Here is a 16,182-nt window from a genome sequence, read left to right as displayed (position 1 = left end):
TAGTTTTGCATCTACTGTGACTTACAGTTCAAGTGCAGTCTTTTCCTCTCCCTTGCTAGCAGAAAGGCAGCAAAGTTTAATCACAGTGAAGTTACACGCAGTTCTGTTGTTGGGTTTTTAAAATTGCTTTAGAAGGACAATGCTTAAATTTTAACTTTTAGGAGTAGCTGAACAAGATGGGTAAAGGGTGAGTTTTTCTTTGAAGCACCTTAATGGTAACTATGAAGAATACAAAACTTGTCCCATGGCAGCAGAATGTTGCATAGACTGAATTTTGATGTCTAGTGGATTTAAATTAACCTCATCCATCCTACATACAAAGTCACTGGTGATCTAAAGCTGGCAACCTAAAAAAAGTGCTTTAAAGCACACTGCAGCTTTCATATTTATAAAAAGTTGACACACACAGAGCATAATTTAGCATAACATCAGATCCATCCAAACTCCAGTGCAATTTTAATAATTTGATGGAGGCGTTCAACCTTGGAATACTTGTGTCAATCACTTGGTCAATTCACTGTTAAATAAAATGACAGGTTGATACTGTGTTAAATTTTGTTTAGGCAACATGAGGGTCTTGATGGAAGAATTTCTCATCTTTAGAAACAAAATGCATTTCCAGTTTAATATATGACTTGTTTTCCTAGGCTAGACTTGGTGTTAAATTAGTTTTAGTCATCATTGCTTTTGACACCTCTGCCTCATTTTGTACACCGCTCCCCAAAAACGCTTCATTTTGGCAGGTGTATTTTCAAACCTCCTAGGTTAAAAAAAAAAAAAAAAAGGCACCATGTTGTTACATGGTCTGAACATTTTGAATTTCCAGTGAGGACTGCAGAATTATGTCACATGCTTGTACTTGTTTGTATCTTTTTATTGAGCTAGATCTACTTTTCTTTGAGGTTTAAATTTCTATCATTCAGAGTTGGGCACAGCACATAAAATCAGTCTGGCATTCTGTTGTTGGTGTTGTTTCACTTTAAATATCTCAGGTCTAAGCTATTTTCTAACTTTTTTTTTTATTATTCCTGCAAACTTAGTTTGATTTTACTGTCTTCACTGTAAAAGGCAGGGAGCCATTAAACCTTTCTTAGGCTTTGCTTGAGTCTGACAATACAGTAAGAGTATCTGTGGTTTTATTTGCTCTAGGAAGAAGTGCTATTCTCTGTATGGAATAGTACAAAAGATGTGGCTATTTACTCCCTTCCTCCTTAACATGAGTACTAATGTAACTCTGGCCTTGCAGACTGACTTACAGGTGGAAAGCAAATCCTTCTCCTGGCTTCTAATCTATGGTTAAAGGTAAATGTTTCTTAACAGGTGCTCACAGATTTGGTTTAATCTTGCTTTGACAGAACCTGTGTGCCAGGGTTGGCTGAAGTGCAGGTGAAGGGTTGTTTACCTGAAACCCCAAAAGCACAGAGGGTGCAGACAGCAGAGAAGAAAGCTCTTGAGCTGACAGATCCAGCCTGGTGTAGCTGTGGGACTGGCCAGGAAGAGATCCTCAGCTACTCTTTAAGTGTCCTCTCTGCCTGGAGTGTCGTTTGTCACCTCAGCAGTGCCTGAAGCAAAAGGCTGCAAACTGTTTTCCATCCATTCGAATGCTTTATCTCCCACAGAAATCCAAATCCCTGTTAAAACACAGACAGGCTACTGCTGCTCAGTGTAGGAAAACATTATCTGGTCTCCAACAGGAACAAGAGCCAGCCTGAGTCTTCCCTTTTAAAAAGCTGTTAGAATCCAGGATTTTGAGCATGACAAAAATCAGGTTTTGGGCAGGGTAGTGTTTTGAAGTATTTGTATGGTTATTTGCCAACAGAAGAAATGAAGAAAAACCTAGAAATTCTTCAGTAAGCACACAGGAGAATTTTTACACAAGGTCCAAAGCTTGCAAAGTGGTCAGTCATAGACCACTTTTAGAACACAACTCATCTTAAGACACAGTTAAGGTTGGAATAAATGGATGTAAGAGGTGTGGGAAGCGATGTTGGATACACATCAAAGTTACAGCCCTGCAACAAGGACCATCAGTTACTGAGGTGCTGAACCACTTGAAGCCAGAGAGTGAAACAAGCAGCCAATGCAAGGATCGTTTTTCCCACCTATCTGCAAGGGAAGAGAAGGCATATTCAAGCCCATGGGAAGTGAAAGGGGCATTCCTGAGAGGCAGCCAGAGCTGTGGATGGGCTTGGGTGGTGTTTTTGTCCAGCTCACTAAAGGGACACTGTCCGAGCAACTCCAGAAGCCAGCAGGTAAAGTATTCACTCTCCTTGCCTTCCCCCACATTTATCACTCACTTCTCGTATTTTTGACAGATACCCAATCATATGCCAAAAATAAATCCATCTTCAACTTGCAGAAAGCTGGCTCCCATTCCAAGAAGCACTTCCACCTTGAACAGGCTGGGTTTCCCTCAGTGCAGCAGAAATTCCCATGCAAATCTACATCCTTACACTCTTTCAAGCTGTTTTTCTTCACACTTTTTGGGGAAAAAAGTTGATATACAACACTATTAGGGTTTTTTGTTGTTTTTATAAAATTTTCCAAGATATCACAAAATTACACACACTAAAAGCTTAATCTGCACATTTTCCAATGAAAAATTGAAATATCTTAAATTTATTACTTGTATATACAATTTCAATCCAAATTTACATTCGCATCATTTTCATGGGTAGCAAAAGGCATGGATCAAACACAGGATTGAGATGTGTCACTTCAGCATATTTATAGGATATTTACTTGAAATCTTGGTATGTGTTCATTTAAATTTATTTAGAACAGGCCACTGACAAAAGGCTGGATTTTGTGCTGAAATGGTATAAACTGTGGGGAAGGTCACTGCTACCATCCGCTCCTTTCAATGCAAACATCCATCATTTGTTTCAGTGAGATTCACAGGACAATGAAAAATTTACAGATTCATTATAACCTCTGAGAGCTGATAGTTTAAAGCTCCATCCATGGCTGTGCAGTCAGTTTAAGGCATCTGTGCTAGATATCACTTTTTAACTTTAAAAGTTGACTGAAGTAATTCTGCAGTTAACTAATGAAAAGCTGGAATTCCTCTCACCTACGCCTGGAAGAGAAGTTATTCACTTGGTTCTTCTTGAGTCTTTAAAAGCAAAGTAATGAAGTTAATAAGACATGACAGGTTATAAACATCCCCCCCTTTCAGCTACAAAAATGGATTTGTATTTGAATAACTTACATTCAGTGAAATTATCTTTAGACCTGTTTGAAATCATTTAGGCTTAGCGAGCACAATTTAAGCAGAACTTCATTCAGATATTGCAAAATAAAGCAAATAAAAATTAAAATTTACAAGGAATACTTTGTTTCCCTCCAAACTAATTATTACTTGAAATATGGAGAAAAAAAAATTCAAAATTATGCCTCTCCTGCTAGAGTTCATAATCATAAGAGAATTCAAAGGAAGACACCTCTCAAGCCCAGAGTATGAATAGTTGGCTATTTTAACAATCTGCACAAACTGTAGATACTGAATGTTAATTTAAGACACTATGAAATCAAAAGCTCGATTTTCCCCTGTAGTTTTCTGTTGCTTTAGTTATTAAAGAACCAGTACTGAAGGAAATACCTGCAAAACTATCCCAGTTAAGTCCACTCAAACTCCATACTTAATAAAATACTAACTATGGAGACCCTGAAAAAAATAGAAGCTATATCTTTAAATAGAATCCAGAAATGCAGTTTCCTATACAGCTGCATGTTCTCAAGTGTGCTTTTGCAGAAAAACAGACTTTTTGATAGTTAGCTTTGAAAGCAAACCAATTACATAGATCCTTCCTTTCCATTTAATAGTCTACATATAATGTAATCTTTTTTGCTTTGGTAGAATACAAATAATGGGGAAATATGGGTAAGGAAAGCACAGTAAATAACATGGATATATATCATACCTTTTTTAAGAAATCTGAGCTGAAATGTAAGGCATCCCTTGAAGTATTTTTTGCATATGCAAGGAATGCAGTTCTTTGTAAACAAAAGCTTGAGGAAAGCAATACTGAAGCCAAAGAATCTTCCCTAGGATCCTTCCAATGATCCCATAACCAAGAGCAACTCTCCTAGGGCAAGTGTTTTGGAACTAAATCCCGTGAAAAAGAATCCCATCCTTTGTCTTTCCATACATTTTTAATCACGCAGTAGAGATTGCCTCGCCTTGAAGACCTCCAGATTAAGAAGAGTGATGCCAAAGTTGATTCTCAAGGGCACAAGCTCATCCAAAGTCTATTTTTCTGGTACATCACTTTCTATAGATTTTGTGGCAGCAGTGCTGCGGCCCACGGAGGCGTGCACGGTATTCCCACAGGAAACGCTTCCCAGCGGCCGGGACTGACAGGCAGCGGGGGGCTTGGTGGTGGAAAGTGTTTTAGAAGAGTTAGACTGATGTCTGCGATGACCTGAATCCTCACCTGATCTCCTCCTGCCAGATTCTTCACCAATAGGAGGCTGAAAAGAAACAGGGGCAACCTGTTACGTGTTTTGCCATAAAGCCAGGTATTTTTGCCTTTCCACAACTTGTAGGACTGAAAGGATTAGGCCCTTAGGATTTATCAAGCTGCTTTTTCATGAAATCAAGTGCTGCTCTCAGATTACCTTGAAGCAAAAATATTAGTACACCAAATATTATTTAAAACAGGCATTGAAACTTACATCCACCCTGAAGTCCTCCAGTCTCTTAAATTTACTCAGGTACTCTTGCAGTTTGGGGTCAACAGCTGGAGTCTTATGCTGAGAGTATTTTAGGTAAGCCCAAAATTTTTCCAGTCCATACAGCTGACCTAGCAACAGAAAAAGATAATTTTACCACTTTACAAAGCAAATTTAATTAAAAACTTAATTATTCACTGGTAACGATATTTTTAAGAGAACTGAAGATAAAAAGAGTATGAATAAAAGCTGTTCTCGGTCAGGTAACAAGTCAGCGCCAAGGAACTGGGATTGACTAATGTTACCACAGTGTGAGCAGTGACAAGCCTATGATAATTACCAGCTTCATAGTCCCTCTTTGTTTCTTGTTGGAAATCCTCAAATATTTCCTTCCTGAATTTCTTTTCCAGGCCATAGCTGTAAAATCTGAACAAGCATTCCAAGCCGTACCTGGAACAGAACAGAGAGGTACAAAAATCTACCTTGTCTCTTTGGCTCAGAAAAATAGAGCTGGGGGAAATGGGTGGAAGGAAGGGAATTATATCCAAGAGAAAAAGGGCAGTGACAATTTCCTTCGTGGTCATTTTTCTGGTATTTTTGTAAGGCAAGAACCAGTTTGAACAAGTAAAATGAAGTAAAGAATGTCTTCTCCTATGGAAGAAAGAATCTTAGGAGTGTTAGTACAGAACTGACTCGTCATGGTCGACAAGTTACAGGATTTTGTGGAACTCACAACTGATTACAGGTCAGAAAATGTGGCCCATTTAGCTATTCATCTGCAAAGCACAAATATATATGGATTTTTGCTATTAAAACAACTTAGACACACTGCTATTTTAAAGATTTACAAAAAGGCAAAGGCAGTACTAAAAATGTTCACTGCAGATGTATGTAAACTTCACAGTCATTAAAAGGAGTGGTAAAACCTCAAGAAAAAATACCTGTAGTGCTCTTTTGCATCCTCTAGAGCAAGCTGTTTGAATTCTTCGTACATTTTCTTGTTGAAGTGATCTCTCAGAAAAAAGGACCAGAAACGAAAAAGTGTGTTCATTTCTTGGGACTGGCCAATTCCCAACCGTTTCCTCTCTGGAAGAAAAAAAGAAAGGGAAGGACAAAACCACTAATTTAATTTTTCACCAGAATATTTTAAAGTGCCTTGCCTTTAGTAAAAAACACACCAGATCTTCTGGGAACTTCAGTCCAAATTTAAGTGTAATTTTTTTGTCAGGGAAGGTAAAGTTAAATGGAAAGCAGGGTTCCTAAAACAGAAGCACCAAATAAATTTTGTTTGCCTTCCCAAGAAAAATTAAGCATGAGGAACCATGTGAGGAAAACTGGTATCAGACAACACCTGGAAACTTCTACCTACAATTTGAGGAAGTGCATGGAGCAGCTTACCCGTTAAACACCGTCGCCGGTATTTGTGGTACACCTGCTGAGTAAAGCCATTCTCCTTTAACAGTTCATGAGATGGATGCTGGAATTTGGGAAGAGAATTTGGAGTACAGCCATAACCTGCCAGTGGAGCTCCTTCTGAAGGTGAGGCATTGGAACTGCTGGAGAAAAAAACCCAACATATTTCTGACCTATAAACACAGCTTTTCTGCACAATCAGTTTTCACCCACCCTGACCTACGCAAGAGCCATGGTATGGTCACCTGGTGACTGCTGCAGTGTATCTGGGTTTGGCTGCACCTCAAGAAAATCAGGTTTTGTGCTAATATGTCAAAAACAGAGGCAGTTTTGGACAATGATAATTAAACATTACTGATTTTATGGTCATGCCTGATTTTTAATGACCACTGAAGTGAACATCAGTGCCTCAAGTAACATTACTGCTGCTGTATCATGGATCAAACAACGCTGTGAACACCAGTCTGCCTAGCTTGTTTCCAGACAGTATTCCATATTTTTGTCTTTCTTGAGCATTCTTTTCTTGCTTCCATTGTATTTATAAATTGCCTTTCATAGCCTGTTTCTCCACTAGCAGTGAGAACTACCTGCCAATAAATTTTGAATAACAACAACAACAACATTTACCTCACAGAGGAAGTTCTTGGCCTGTGGTCTCTGGAATCCATCACCCAACCAACATGGCATTCCAAGGGAGGATTTGTACTGTGGCGCGTTTTTCTTTTTCTTGGAGTCTAAGAAAGTAAATGAAGGATTTATTTCCCTAATTTGACTTCACTTATTCTCTCCCACTTAAAACAGAGATCTAAAAGTTTTATATTCTGTTATCTAACAAGTTATAAAGTCACAAGACCACAGTTTCATAACCTGAAGATTAGTCTTATGTAACTAACCAAAAATCTTAAACACTACACTTTTTTCAGCAAAGACTTTCAAGGAAGAAGACTCAGAAAGCATTTAATAGAAATAAAGTGAATATGGTAAATATTTTGGAAAATAACAATAGGAGTACAAGCATTTAATTTTTTGCCTTTCAATTCTTGTTAAACTGTGTGCACAAACAGGAGTTTTGTAGGCTTTTGCTGGTTTTGGGTTTTTTTTTTAAATGTTTTTTCATTTACCTTTACATCAAAGGATCGTGCTTCTTTAACAACAGGGTAGAATCTGGGTGTTTTGTTGGGATCCTGGAGCCTTGGGGTGCGAGGTGTTCGTGGGATAAAGCCAGGGTGGAAACGGGGTGAATCTGGGACTGCTGTTGGCAGCGATCGAGCCATTCCTGCTGTTGGAGGTACTTCAGTACTGAGGAAGTTACAGGCCAGCTCCTCTGCTAAATATGGAGGCAGGAAGGAGAAAGGTGGTTTTACTGAGCTACTTTAGAGATGCTATTAGCATGTAACCCAGTAAATGTTAATAGTACTACTCAAAGAAATACCTCTAAAGATAAGATTGGGATGTTGTGACTGCTCAGTAATGCTGTGATACAAGTAGTAAATTCTTCTTATCTCATTTCCTTCCATCCCTGTGTCCCATAAAAACACTGGTTTCTATAAAATGTTTCACAGCTTCAGTTTAACTTTACTCATTGTAAATTCCAAGTCACACAAAGAGCACCTGGTGTTGATGGATAGTGACAACAAAGCAGAACAAGCGCCAGCTTCTTGTCATTCAACTGAGACCATGCTACCCATGAACAGTTGGCAATTTGAAAAATTAGCAAAGAAAAAGCCCCCTCAGACTGCTGACTGAACCAAAATTAAAATACTGCACAGGCAGAAACAGTCAAACACCTACAGAGTTGTTCTTTATTACACAGACTCTAAAAAACAAATACTTTCATACTTACCTTTCTGTAACCCTCGAGGTCCTGGAGGAGCTTCCTCTGTTGGATCAGCAGTTTCTGGTGCAGGACTAACGAATTTATCCTTATTAATGAGGTTTAGCTTCTTAAAGTTCTCAATCTCTTGCTGAATTAGAGAAAGCAAATTGTAAATGCAAAGCAGGGTAATAGATACCACCCTGAGAAACAGATGCATTTCATGAAGAGAAAATAAGCCAGAACTGACACACAAGAACCCCCACACCTGTCTCAGGTGGGACTCGTGCATGCTGTGTGTGAAAAATCTCGCCAAATCATTGTCAAGTCCATAACAGCAATAAAAAAGAAAATATTCTCTCCTGCAGTTTGCTATTTCTCACTGCCCTCTTCATGTTTGCTGGTTTTCTTTGTCCATTTATTTAATATTCTAAATTCTACCTGTACTTCTTGCTCTTACTCTCAACATCCACTTCCACCTTTATCGGCTTGCTTTTGTATGGACATGCTCCATTTGTCCATGAAGCCACTACCCCCTCTTTGTGCACAGATAAAGCCCCTTTCCCTCACCACTCAGTGTGTAGGTAACTTCATTCCAACTATTTTTCTAACAAACTACAAGGCAAACAGAACCTTAATACAAAACTACTTTAAAATTACTGTATTACTTCCCTCTCATCATCTCATCTCTGACACGTACCCCCTTCCTCTCTGGGTAGGGATTTGCAGTTGTTATGAAACAAACTATTCATAGAACAAGAAAACATTGGAAAACTTGAACCATCTCCAAAATGTTAAAAAAAAAAATTCATTCAATGTTTTTGGTCAAGTCTGTGGTATGAAAACCTTGGGTCTGCTTTCCACTGTAAAGGTAGCTCAGCAGACCTGCAAATTACTGTCACTTTCCTGTAGCATTTTACAACTACACAGCAGAAGGCTGAAATTAATTTGGGAACTGCTTGAACAGGCATGGTTTTCAGGTCAAAAATTAAAGAGAATTACCTTCACCGTGGCATCATTTTCACTCTGATCCATCCACAAATCCTGTTCGTAGTAGTACAAGCCATCATTAATGACTTTAGCAAGTTCTGATGTGATTTTTGCTCGGCACACACGGTTGCCAACACGGTCTCCACAAGGATGTTTTCTCACATATGGTGGTGTCTGTGTTACAATCAAAATCTTGTTTACATCTTGATCATCAATTTCATAATCAGAATCGCTATCTGACCAATCAGTAAATTTATTCTTCCGACACTGATTTTGTTCCATCTCTTCATCAAACAAAAATTCAAGTTCTTCCTGTTCTTGTTCCTCGGGAAGTGGGGGTGGCTGGTGTTGATCTGGTGTTTGATCAGGTACAGGAACAGTCTCCTGAGTTGGAAAAGGTTTTATATTTGAGTTGGATAATGATTTCCCAAACTGTATTGCATTCTCAAGCATCGCATATGTTAAGATGTTTAAAACCTTGGTTTACAGTATAACCTCAAAGTTGGTTTTGCATGTGTTTATTTAAACATAACTTCAAGGGTTTTGATTTTACCTTTAGCTTGACAGTGGATGCACGATGCCTCTTCTTCACTTCTATCCAAGGTTCAGAGTCCAAGTCGGGCAAACTTGTAGACAGTCCCTTAGACATTGTCTGAAAATTACTTGTTTCAGAGTTTTCCTTTGGACTCAGCGGGCTTCCCACTCTTGGAGAACTTGGTGCAGACTCTAGCAGTAGAAAACAGTAGTTCAGTTCCTGTTGTAGATTGTTTTGGTTTTATTTTGCTTGTTTGTCAGTTGTTTCACTGGTCTTTCTTTTAACCACAGCTACCATTTTTCTACCTCTATGGATAACTATAACACTGATCAAAGAATTTCTTTTCATTTTTAAGAGACAGCTTTCCACAGTTCACCCAACATTTCAGAATAAAATCAGTTCTAAGAACTTATTTCCATGGAAAGTTTCTTCATAGGCTGTGAGACATTACGTTTGTTGAGGAGAAAAAAAAGCACAGCATCATTAGGATCCTGTTTTCTCCACATCATTTTCTAGCTCTGTGGATGGGTGCCTAACTCCATCTTCATTCTTCCCATTTAATTTCAGCCAACATTTTAGTAAAGGATTTCCTTGCCAAGGGTTGTCAGCAAACAAATCCATCTCCCTATTAATAATGTGAATGAGTTTCACATCCAAAACAAGGAGGCACCAAATAAAGAGTGAACTTTCAGCTGCCACGAAAATGAAGCAGAGTTTAGGACTAGTTTAAGATTAGTATTACTAATTCTACAGGACTGTAGCCCATCATTCTATATTCTGGAGAATGGTCACAGCCATAACACACAAGAGACATTTTTATCTACTTAACATCAGCCATGTGACTTGGCAAGTGCAAGGCTGGCATGCAGAGCAGCTGAATAAACTGTTACCAAAAGTACAACTTCTGTTATGAAATCAGTATCAGGAGGCAAATTTCCTAAGCTAGACTGACAGCACTAAACTTATGTTTCTGTAAAATAAATCCTTTACCAGTATGTGAGCCAAAAGTTTGGCCTGGTATGAATTCTGGACAATTGATGAGCTGAGAGAAGTCAGTTGGAGGCAGGTTGCATGGAGGAGGACCTGGAATTGGCCACTTTTCTGGATCAACCCTTTTTCGTAGTTTCTGATCCACAGTTTCAACTTCTGTACTGTCCTTTAGGGCCTGTGTGACAAGCACATTATAACATTAAAAACTACCAACAAAAAGAAAAAAGCCCACCAACTTGGCCACTTAGAGCCTCTTTACAGAATCCCTGTCATTACAAACAGAAAATTTTATTAACTTTATAGTGCTGACTTTAAATGGCAGCACAGACTTAACCAAGCAACTTTTCAGATACATGCTTCTGAATGATTTTACCTCCAAAATGAGAGCAGCATTCGTTGTCAGAGCTTGCATCCGACGGAAACTGGCGATCAGTGACACGGGCAGAAATCCTTGTTGGTCCATCTTTCTCCTCAGAAAGAAGTCTCTCTCCAAATTTTCTGTGCTGAAATAATACTCACTGCAGAACAAAACATACAAACCTGAGCTTATTCTACACCTCAAGCAACCTAGATTCCTTGTTAACGTCTTCCATTAAAAAACAGAGTGTATTTTGACATCAACAGAATCATTCTTCAACAGCTGTATCACTACAGAAGACCCACAGAGCAGCAAGCATGCTCGACAGCTTAAGATAGACTTATAGTACAGCACAGAGGGGTACAAATCAAAGCCTTGTTACATTTGCACAACCAAAAACTATGCTCCAGTTTTCCTTCACCTACCCCTCCCTCATTACTTACATGGACAGAAGGGAACAACATTGTCTTGGCCTCCATACGGATGAAGGACAAGCACTGCTTACAGTCAGGGCATAAGTTATGTCCCACACAGCAATATCAGTTCATCCTGAACTGCATCTTTTATTGTCCCAGTCTCCAGTGCATTGCAAGGTTTAAGTATCCTATCTGAGTGTGGAGGCACAGATATTTACTCTGAATCATCAAGCATGCTTGTGAGAAGATGAGAAAACAAAACCAGTAATGTTGTATTTGGCATGAAACTGTACCAAAAGGCACAACAGTTCATGGAGAAAAAAAAGTCTTACAGAATAGATGGTGTTTAGTGGATAAAGAAGGACAAGGACATTTCAGGAATCTGGTAATACCACAGAGATGAGGGACAAACAGCAGAAAGACAAATCTTCAACAATGAAGCTGCTCTAGGAAATAATCCAGGTGTCAAGATGTTTTATACTTAGTGAAGACAAAAAGCAAGGAATTCATATCATGATCTGTCACACAGAGCAAGGGAATGAGAAAACATCCTATGAAAAAGAATGAAAAACCCCCCTCAGTTTAATCATGATGACTGAAATCTAGGCCTTTCATAGAGCTTACACATCATACCATGATTTTGCACATTACATCCAAGGAATACTAACCCCTCATGGCGTTCAGAAAAACGCAAGTAGGGAAAGACTTAATGGAAAGCAGTTAAAATTCTATTACAGAAATAGAGGGGGTGCAAAAAGAAAATGAGAGGGTATTAAAATGCTGAAGAAAAAAGCTGCACATGCAAATGTAAATAACGATCATCCTAATTTCAACAAAGTATAAAACACTAAGTCTCTCCACTGAAGCTGGAATCAAGGCCAAAGTCTCCAAGAGCACTCTGATGCCATCACTGACCCAAGCAGCACCTGGATACCATTTCTTTCTCCAATTTTGTGTAGCTGAAGAAATTTGAAGCACAAGCTGGCTCTATGAAACACATGGAATCACACACAGAATATTCTGAGCTGGAAGGGACCCACAAGGATCCTCGAGTCCAACTCCCAAGTGAATGGCCGGGGCGGGGATCGAACCTGTGACGCTGGCGTTACCAGCACCGTGCTCTCACCAGCACTCGGCCCCGGGACAGAATGAATTTAAAGTCTCAATGCTGGACAAGACAGGACAAATGGGAACGCTGCTACTAAGTCAAAGCAAACAGAGAAGAGAACAAGGCTTTTGGAGAGTTAAGCTCTTGCTCAGAGCCAAGTATGATCAGTGAAGCAACTGGGCACAAAGAGAAAGTTTCTTTCAAGAATATCCTGTCTACTGTTCTGAGCTGCAGTGTTCCTTTTCCCCTCCCAGTCTAGAAGATGAGCAAGCACAAATGCCATATACCAATGTTCTACTAGTGTTACCTTTACAATCGTACAGTAAAGGTAAAATCCTGTAACGATTCACCTAGATAAAAATTCCATAAGCAGAAATGGACAATGACTGCACTTGACTCAAACTGCCTCCCTTGATGTCCATCACTCTAGAAAAAGGAATGTGAAAGACCATTAATGATAAATGAAGACAATGCACAGGTTTGCTCCAAGCAGAGGGACAAACCTAAACACACACACCCCCTCCAGCTTTCCTCTTCTTCCTTTTCCTCAGAGTCCCTTTGCTTACTCCTGAATTGATATTTGAACTTTTATTTATTTATTTTCTAAAGCAAGAGGACGTTTAAATAGGGTTCTGCTGCACGTTGCAGAATGAGGAGCTGCTAAGCACTGAAACTTTTCAGGCTGACAGCTTCAGCCTGTAATTAACAACACAGAAGATATTTTGGTATGCAATACAAATATTACTCCCTTGTACATCGAGCTGGTTCTTGGGACAAGCATAAACTGCTTGATAGCAGTGTGTTTCCTCCTGTAATTACACGTCAACTCAGATGGACAGTGTCTAAGATTTTTCTCTATTAAGCAGGTAAACTTTTAAAATTTATTCATCCACTAGGATTCGATCTCACTTCTTTAATATAACCTGATTTATTCTGGACTCCAATAGGAGCTCTGAGACATAACAATTTGGTGTACCTTTATTCCATATATAATTCCTTCTTTGGCATACTCACTTTAATATTTTATAGCTAAGTTACAAAAGCCAGACAAAGCCACCCCCATTTAGAGGCAAATAATAGGTAACTGATGAATAAAGTCTGTTTCCCCTAAGTTTTAATGGGATAAAAGAAGGGAATAGATTAAAAAAACCACCTTTTTCTTTTTTTTTTTTTTTTTTCTGTCTAGGGAGAATAAAACTAGTGGAGTTATGTTCTAACCCTGCTCAGGAATCTCCCTCTCATGGAAAGCAAACTCCATAACCAAACTGCCTTAGGAGTTCACACCAGGCAAGCAGCCAATGGCTGTGGTTATCCAGCCATGCCAAGTCTTCTACCAACATCTGCCAACCTCTCGGTGCCAAAAGGAAATACAAATATACCCAGAAGTCAGATGTGACCAGTGCTGTAAGTGGCATTTTTCTCAGCAGAGGGGGACATCGTCATGTCCTACCTTAGGAGGTCTGGATTCTACACTGCATGCCCAGAAATCTGGCCAACAGTGGAGTGGCTGTGCTCCTCCCCCACTTGTCTGAGGACAGTGCAGGCCGATTATCCTGACATGGGGGTACATGTCCACTGTCAGGTCTCATAGGGGCCTGGCAGCAAGAGCAAAAAAAGACTGCAATAGAAGTTTTGAAGTTGATAGCCACATGTCAGATACTTTCTGCCCTTTAAAGAGGCTTTTCTCTTCCTTTTTGCGTCAACTGTAACAAAAGAAGCGAGAGTAAAATAAGCAAGTTGCTGTACGGAACACGAGGGCAATCAAAAACCACCACAGAGGCATCGCAGAGAAATGCAAGTACTGAGGATGAAATATCTGCCAGTGGTGGAAACTGTCTCTTTAAAATGAACTAGTGCTTTCCAGGCCCTTTTTGACTTGTCTCCTGGTGATAATCAAGTCTTCCAGATGGTTTCTCATTGCCTAATGGTGTACACGAGAAAGTAAACATTTCAGATTATTGAAAAATCAAGTATCATTGCAAAACTACTCTCTCTCAGTTACATGTTTCAGGTGAACCACACTGAAAACATCAAACTAACAAGACTTCTCAAAGTGAAATTGAGAGCAAATAGGGGAAACGTCACCCAAGAAGAGCTTTATAGGCAAACAGACCAACAGTACTCAAAAGCACAAGCTCAGGGACATCCATATCTCAATTACGTGACAACATAAAGAGGGCTGTGTACCATCAATAAAGCAGTCATACGAGTTAGAGCCAGACTACAGCACAAGATGCAGAAACAGCTTCCTTAAAACTCCTCCCCATTACTCAAGTTTTTCCACCCCACCAGTGAATAAATTCGAGCTGACACTAGTAATGGTCAGAGTTAACTCAAAAAGTTAAGCTGGAACGCCTTAATCTCCAACTTGATACGGATAATAAGGATCCAACACTGTTTGAAGTGAGTTATTTTATCTTAACTAGATCTCTGAAAATATTTATACATTAAGCAATCTACTTACATTTGGTGTCTTATATATTCCTTGAGAAGTGCTTCATCCACAGAATACATCTGCACTCCTGTTCCATCACCATAGTAATAAATCACACCAGGGTTAAGCTCAGGCTGAAATACTTGGTCAATTCCTTCACCATACAGTTCTTGATAACCAACTGAATAGTCAAAGTTCACTGCAACATAAAAGAGAAAATAACAACATTAGAAAATGAAAACAACAACATTATAAACATAGCTTTAAAATTTTTTGCGAAGTATCCATTTCTTTGCATACTGCTGGGGTTTCCTCTGCCTCGTCCTCTTCCTCTGCTTCTCCCCCTTCCTCTGCCTCTGGAGAATCCTCGGACACTGCCACCCTCACTCCTCACGCTGCACACCTCGTCATGGTCGTCTCTCTTTTCTCTATCACGACGCCAATCTTGAAGAGAAAAAACCACAAAATACCTGCAATCACAATGAAACCTCCTGGTGCCCGTAAGTCCCTCATGACCCCAGAGTTCTCAACTTGCTCCCAGGCAATCCACAGCCTCAGCCATGCTGGCTGAAGCGGGTGGTCAGAGCTGAAGCTGCAGGAGAGGAGCAGGAAAGGTTTGCCAGCCCTGCCAGAGGGTGAGTCAGGCAGGAGGGGTCAGCAGTAAGGTGGCAATCGATTGACTGGCAGTCAGTCTGAAGCAACTGGACACTCTGGTGTCAGCTCAAAGACCACAGTACCTATGATCAGCTCGGGGCAGGAAGGAATGATCACGACAGTTCAGTCTTCTCCTGTGGACAACTCCCACCTCCACTAGAGTGAGATGGCAATCACAGAATTGCAGAATGGCTTGGGTTGGAAGCAATCTTATAGACCATCTGGTTCCAACCCCCCCTGCCATGGAGGGACACCTTCCACTAGACAAGGTTGCTCGGAGCTCCATCCAACCTGGCCTTGAACACTTCCAGGGATGGGGCACCCACAGCTTTTTGGCGTAACCTGTGCCAGCGCCTCACCACCCTCACAGTAAAATTTTTTTTCCCCATTATCTAATCTAAATCTAATCTACTTGCTTTCATTTTAAAACCATTTCCCCTTGTCCTGTCATTCCATGCCCTTGTAAACAGTGTCTCTCCATCATGCAGGCTCCCTTCAGGTACTGGAAGGCCACAATTAGGTTACCCCAAAGCCTTTTCTTTTTCAGGCTAAACAAACCCAGTTCTCCCAGCCTTTCCTCACAGGTGAGATGCTCCATCCCTCTGATCATCTTGGTGTCCCTCTCTGGAGTCACTCCAACAGGTCCATGTCCTTCCTATGCTGGGACCCCAGAGCTGGATGCAGCACTGCAGGTGGGGTCTCACCAGAGCGGAGCAGAGGGGCAGAATCCCCTCCCTCCCCTGCTGCCCGTGGTGCTCAGGATGCAGCCCAGGACATGTTTGGCTTTCTGGGCTGTG

At 40.2% G+C, this 16,182-nt stretch overlaps 1 protein-coding gene across 7 annotated transcripts in view; it reads right to left on the bottom strand.

Moving 5' to 3' along the window:
* Positions 1 to 433: 433 nt before the first annotated feature.
* LARP1B (La ribonucleoprotein 1B) overlaps positions 434 to 16,182 on the bottom strand; it is a 30,161-nt gene continuing 14,412 nt past the window's right edge. The window contains exons 6-21 of one of the 7 annotated variants that reach the window (XM_069012647.1): positions 15,032 to 15,175; positions 14,762 to 14,930; positions 10,789 to 10,933; positions 10,416 to 10,590; positions 9,444 to 9,616; positions 8,903 to 9,274; positions 7,931 to 8,051; positions 7,209 to 7,414; positions 6,715 to 6,821; positions 6,073 to 6,230; positions 5,616 to 5,760; positions 5,015 to 5,124; positions 4,678 to 4,805; positions 2,103 to 4,473; positions 1,403 to 1,631; positions 434 to 760 (exon numbers count right to left, since the gene is read on the bottom strand). In XM_069012647.1, coding sequence (XP_068868748.1) covers positions 4,252 to 4,473; positions 4,678 to 4,805; positions 5,015 to 5,124; positions 5,616 to 5,760; positions 6,073 to 6,230; positions 6,715 to 6,821; positions 7,209 to 7,414; positions 7,931 to 8,051; positions 8,903 to 9,274; positions 9,444 to 9,616; positions 10,416 to 10,590; positions 10,789 to 10,933; positions 14,762 to 14,930; positions 15,032 to 15,175 — 2,375 coding nt within the window. In that variant the 3' untranslated portion in view covers positions 434 to 760; positions 1,403 to 1,631; positions 2,103 to 4,251. Of the gene's footprint in view, positions 761 to 1,402; positions 4,474 to 4,677; positions 4,806 to 5,014; positions 5,125 to 5,615; positions 5,761 to 6,072; positions 6,231 to 6,714; positions 6,822 to 7,208; positions 7,415 to 7,930; positions 8,052 to 8,902; positions 9,275 to 9,443; positions 9,617 to 10,415; positions 10,591 to 10,788; positions 10,934 to 13,747; positions 13,992 to 14,761; positions 14,931 to 15,031; positions 15,176 to 16,182 lie in introns of those variants that run through there. The other 6 variants (XM_069012648.1, XM_069012649.1, XM_069012651.1 and 3 more) reach the window with 6 other exon arrangements.

Source organism: Aphelocoma coerulescens, chromosome 4, assembly GCF_041296385.1.
Source record: "Aphelocoma coerulescens isolate FSJ_1873_10779 chromosome 4, UR_Acoe_1.0, whole genome shotgun sequence".
NCBI lineage: Eukaryota > Metazoa > Chordata > Aves > Passeriformes > Corvidae > Aphelocoma > Aphelocoma coerulescens.
The sequence above is the reverse complement of the archived record's forward strand: the minus strand, read 5'-3'. Positions and strand labels throughout refer to the sequence as shown.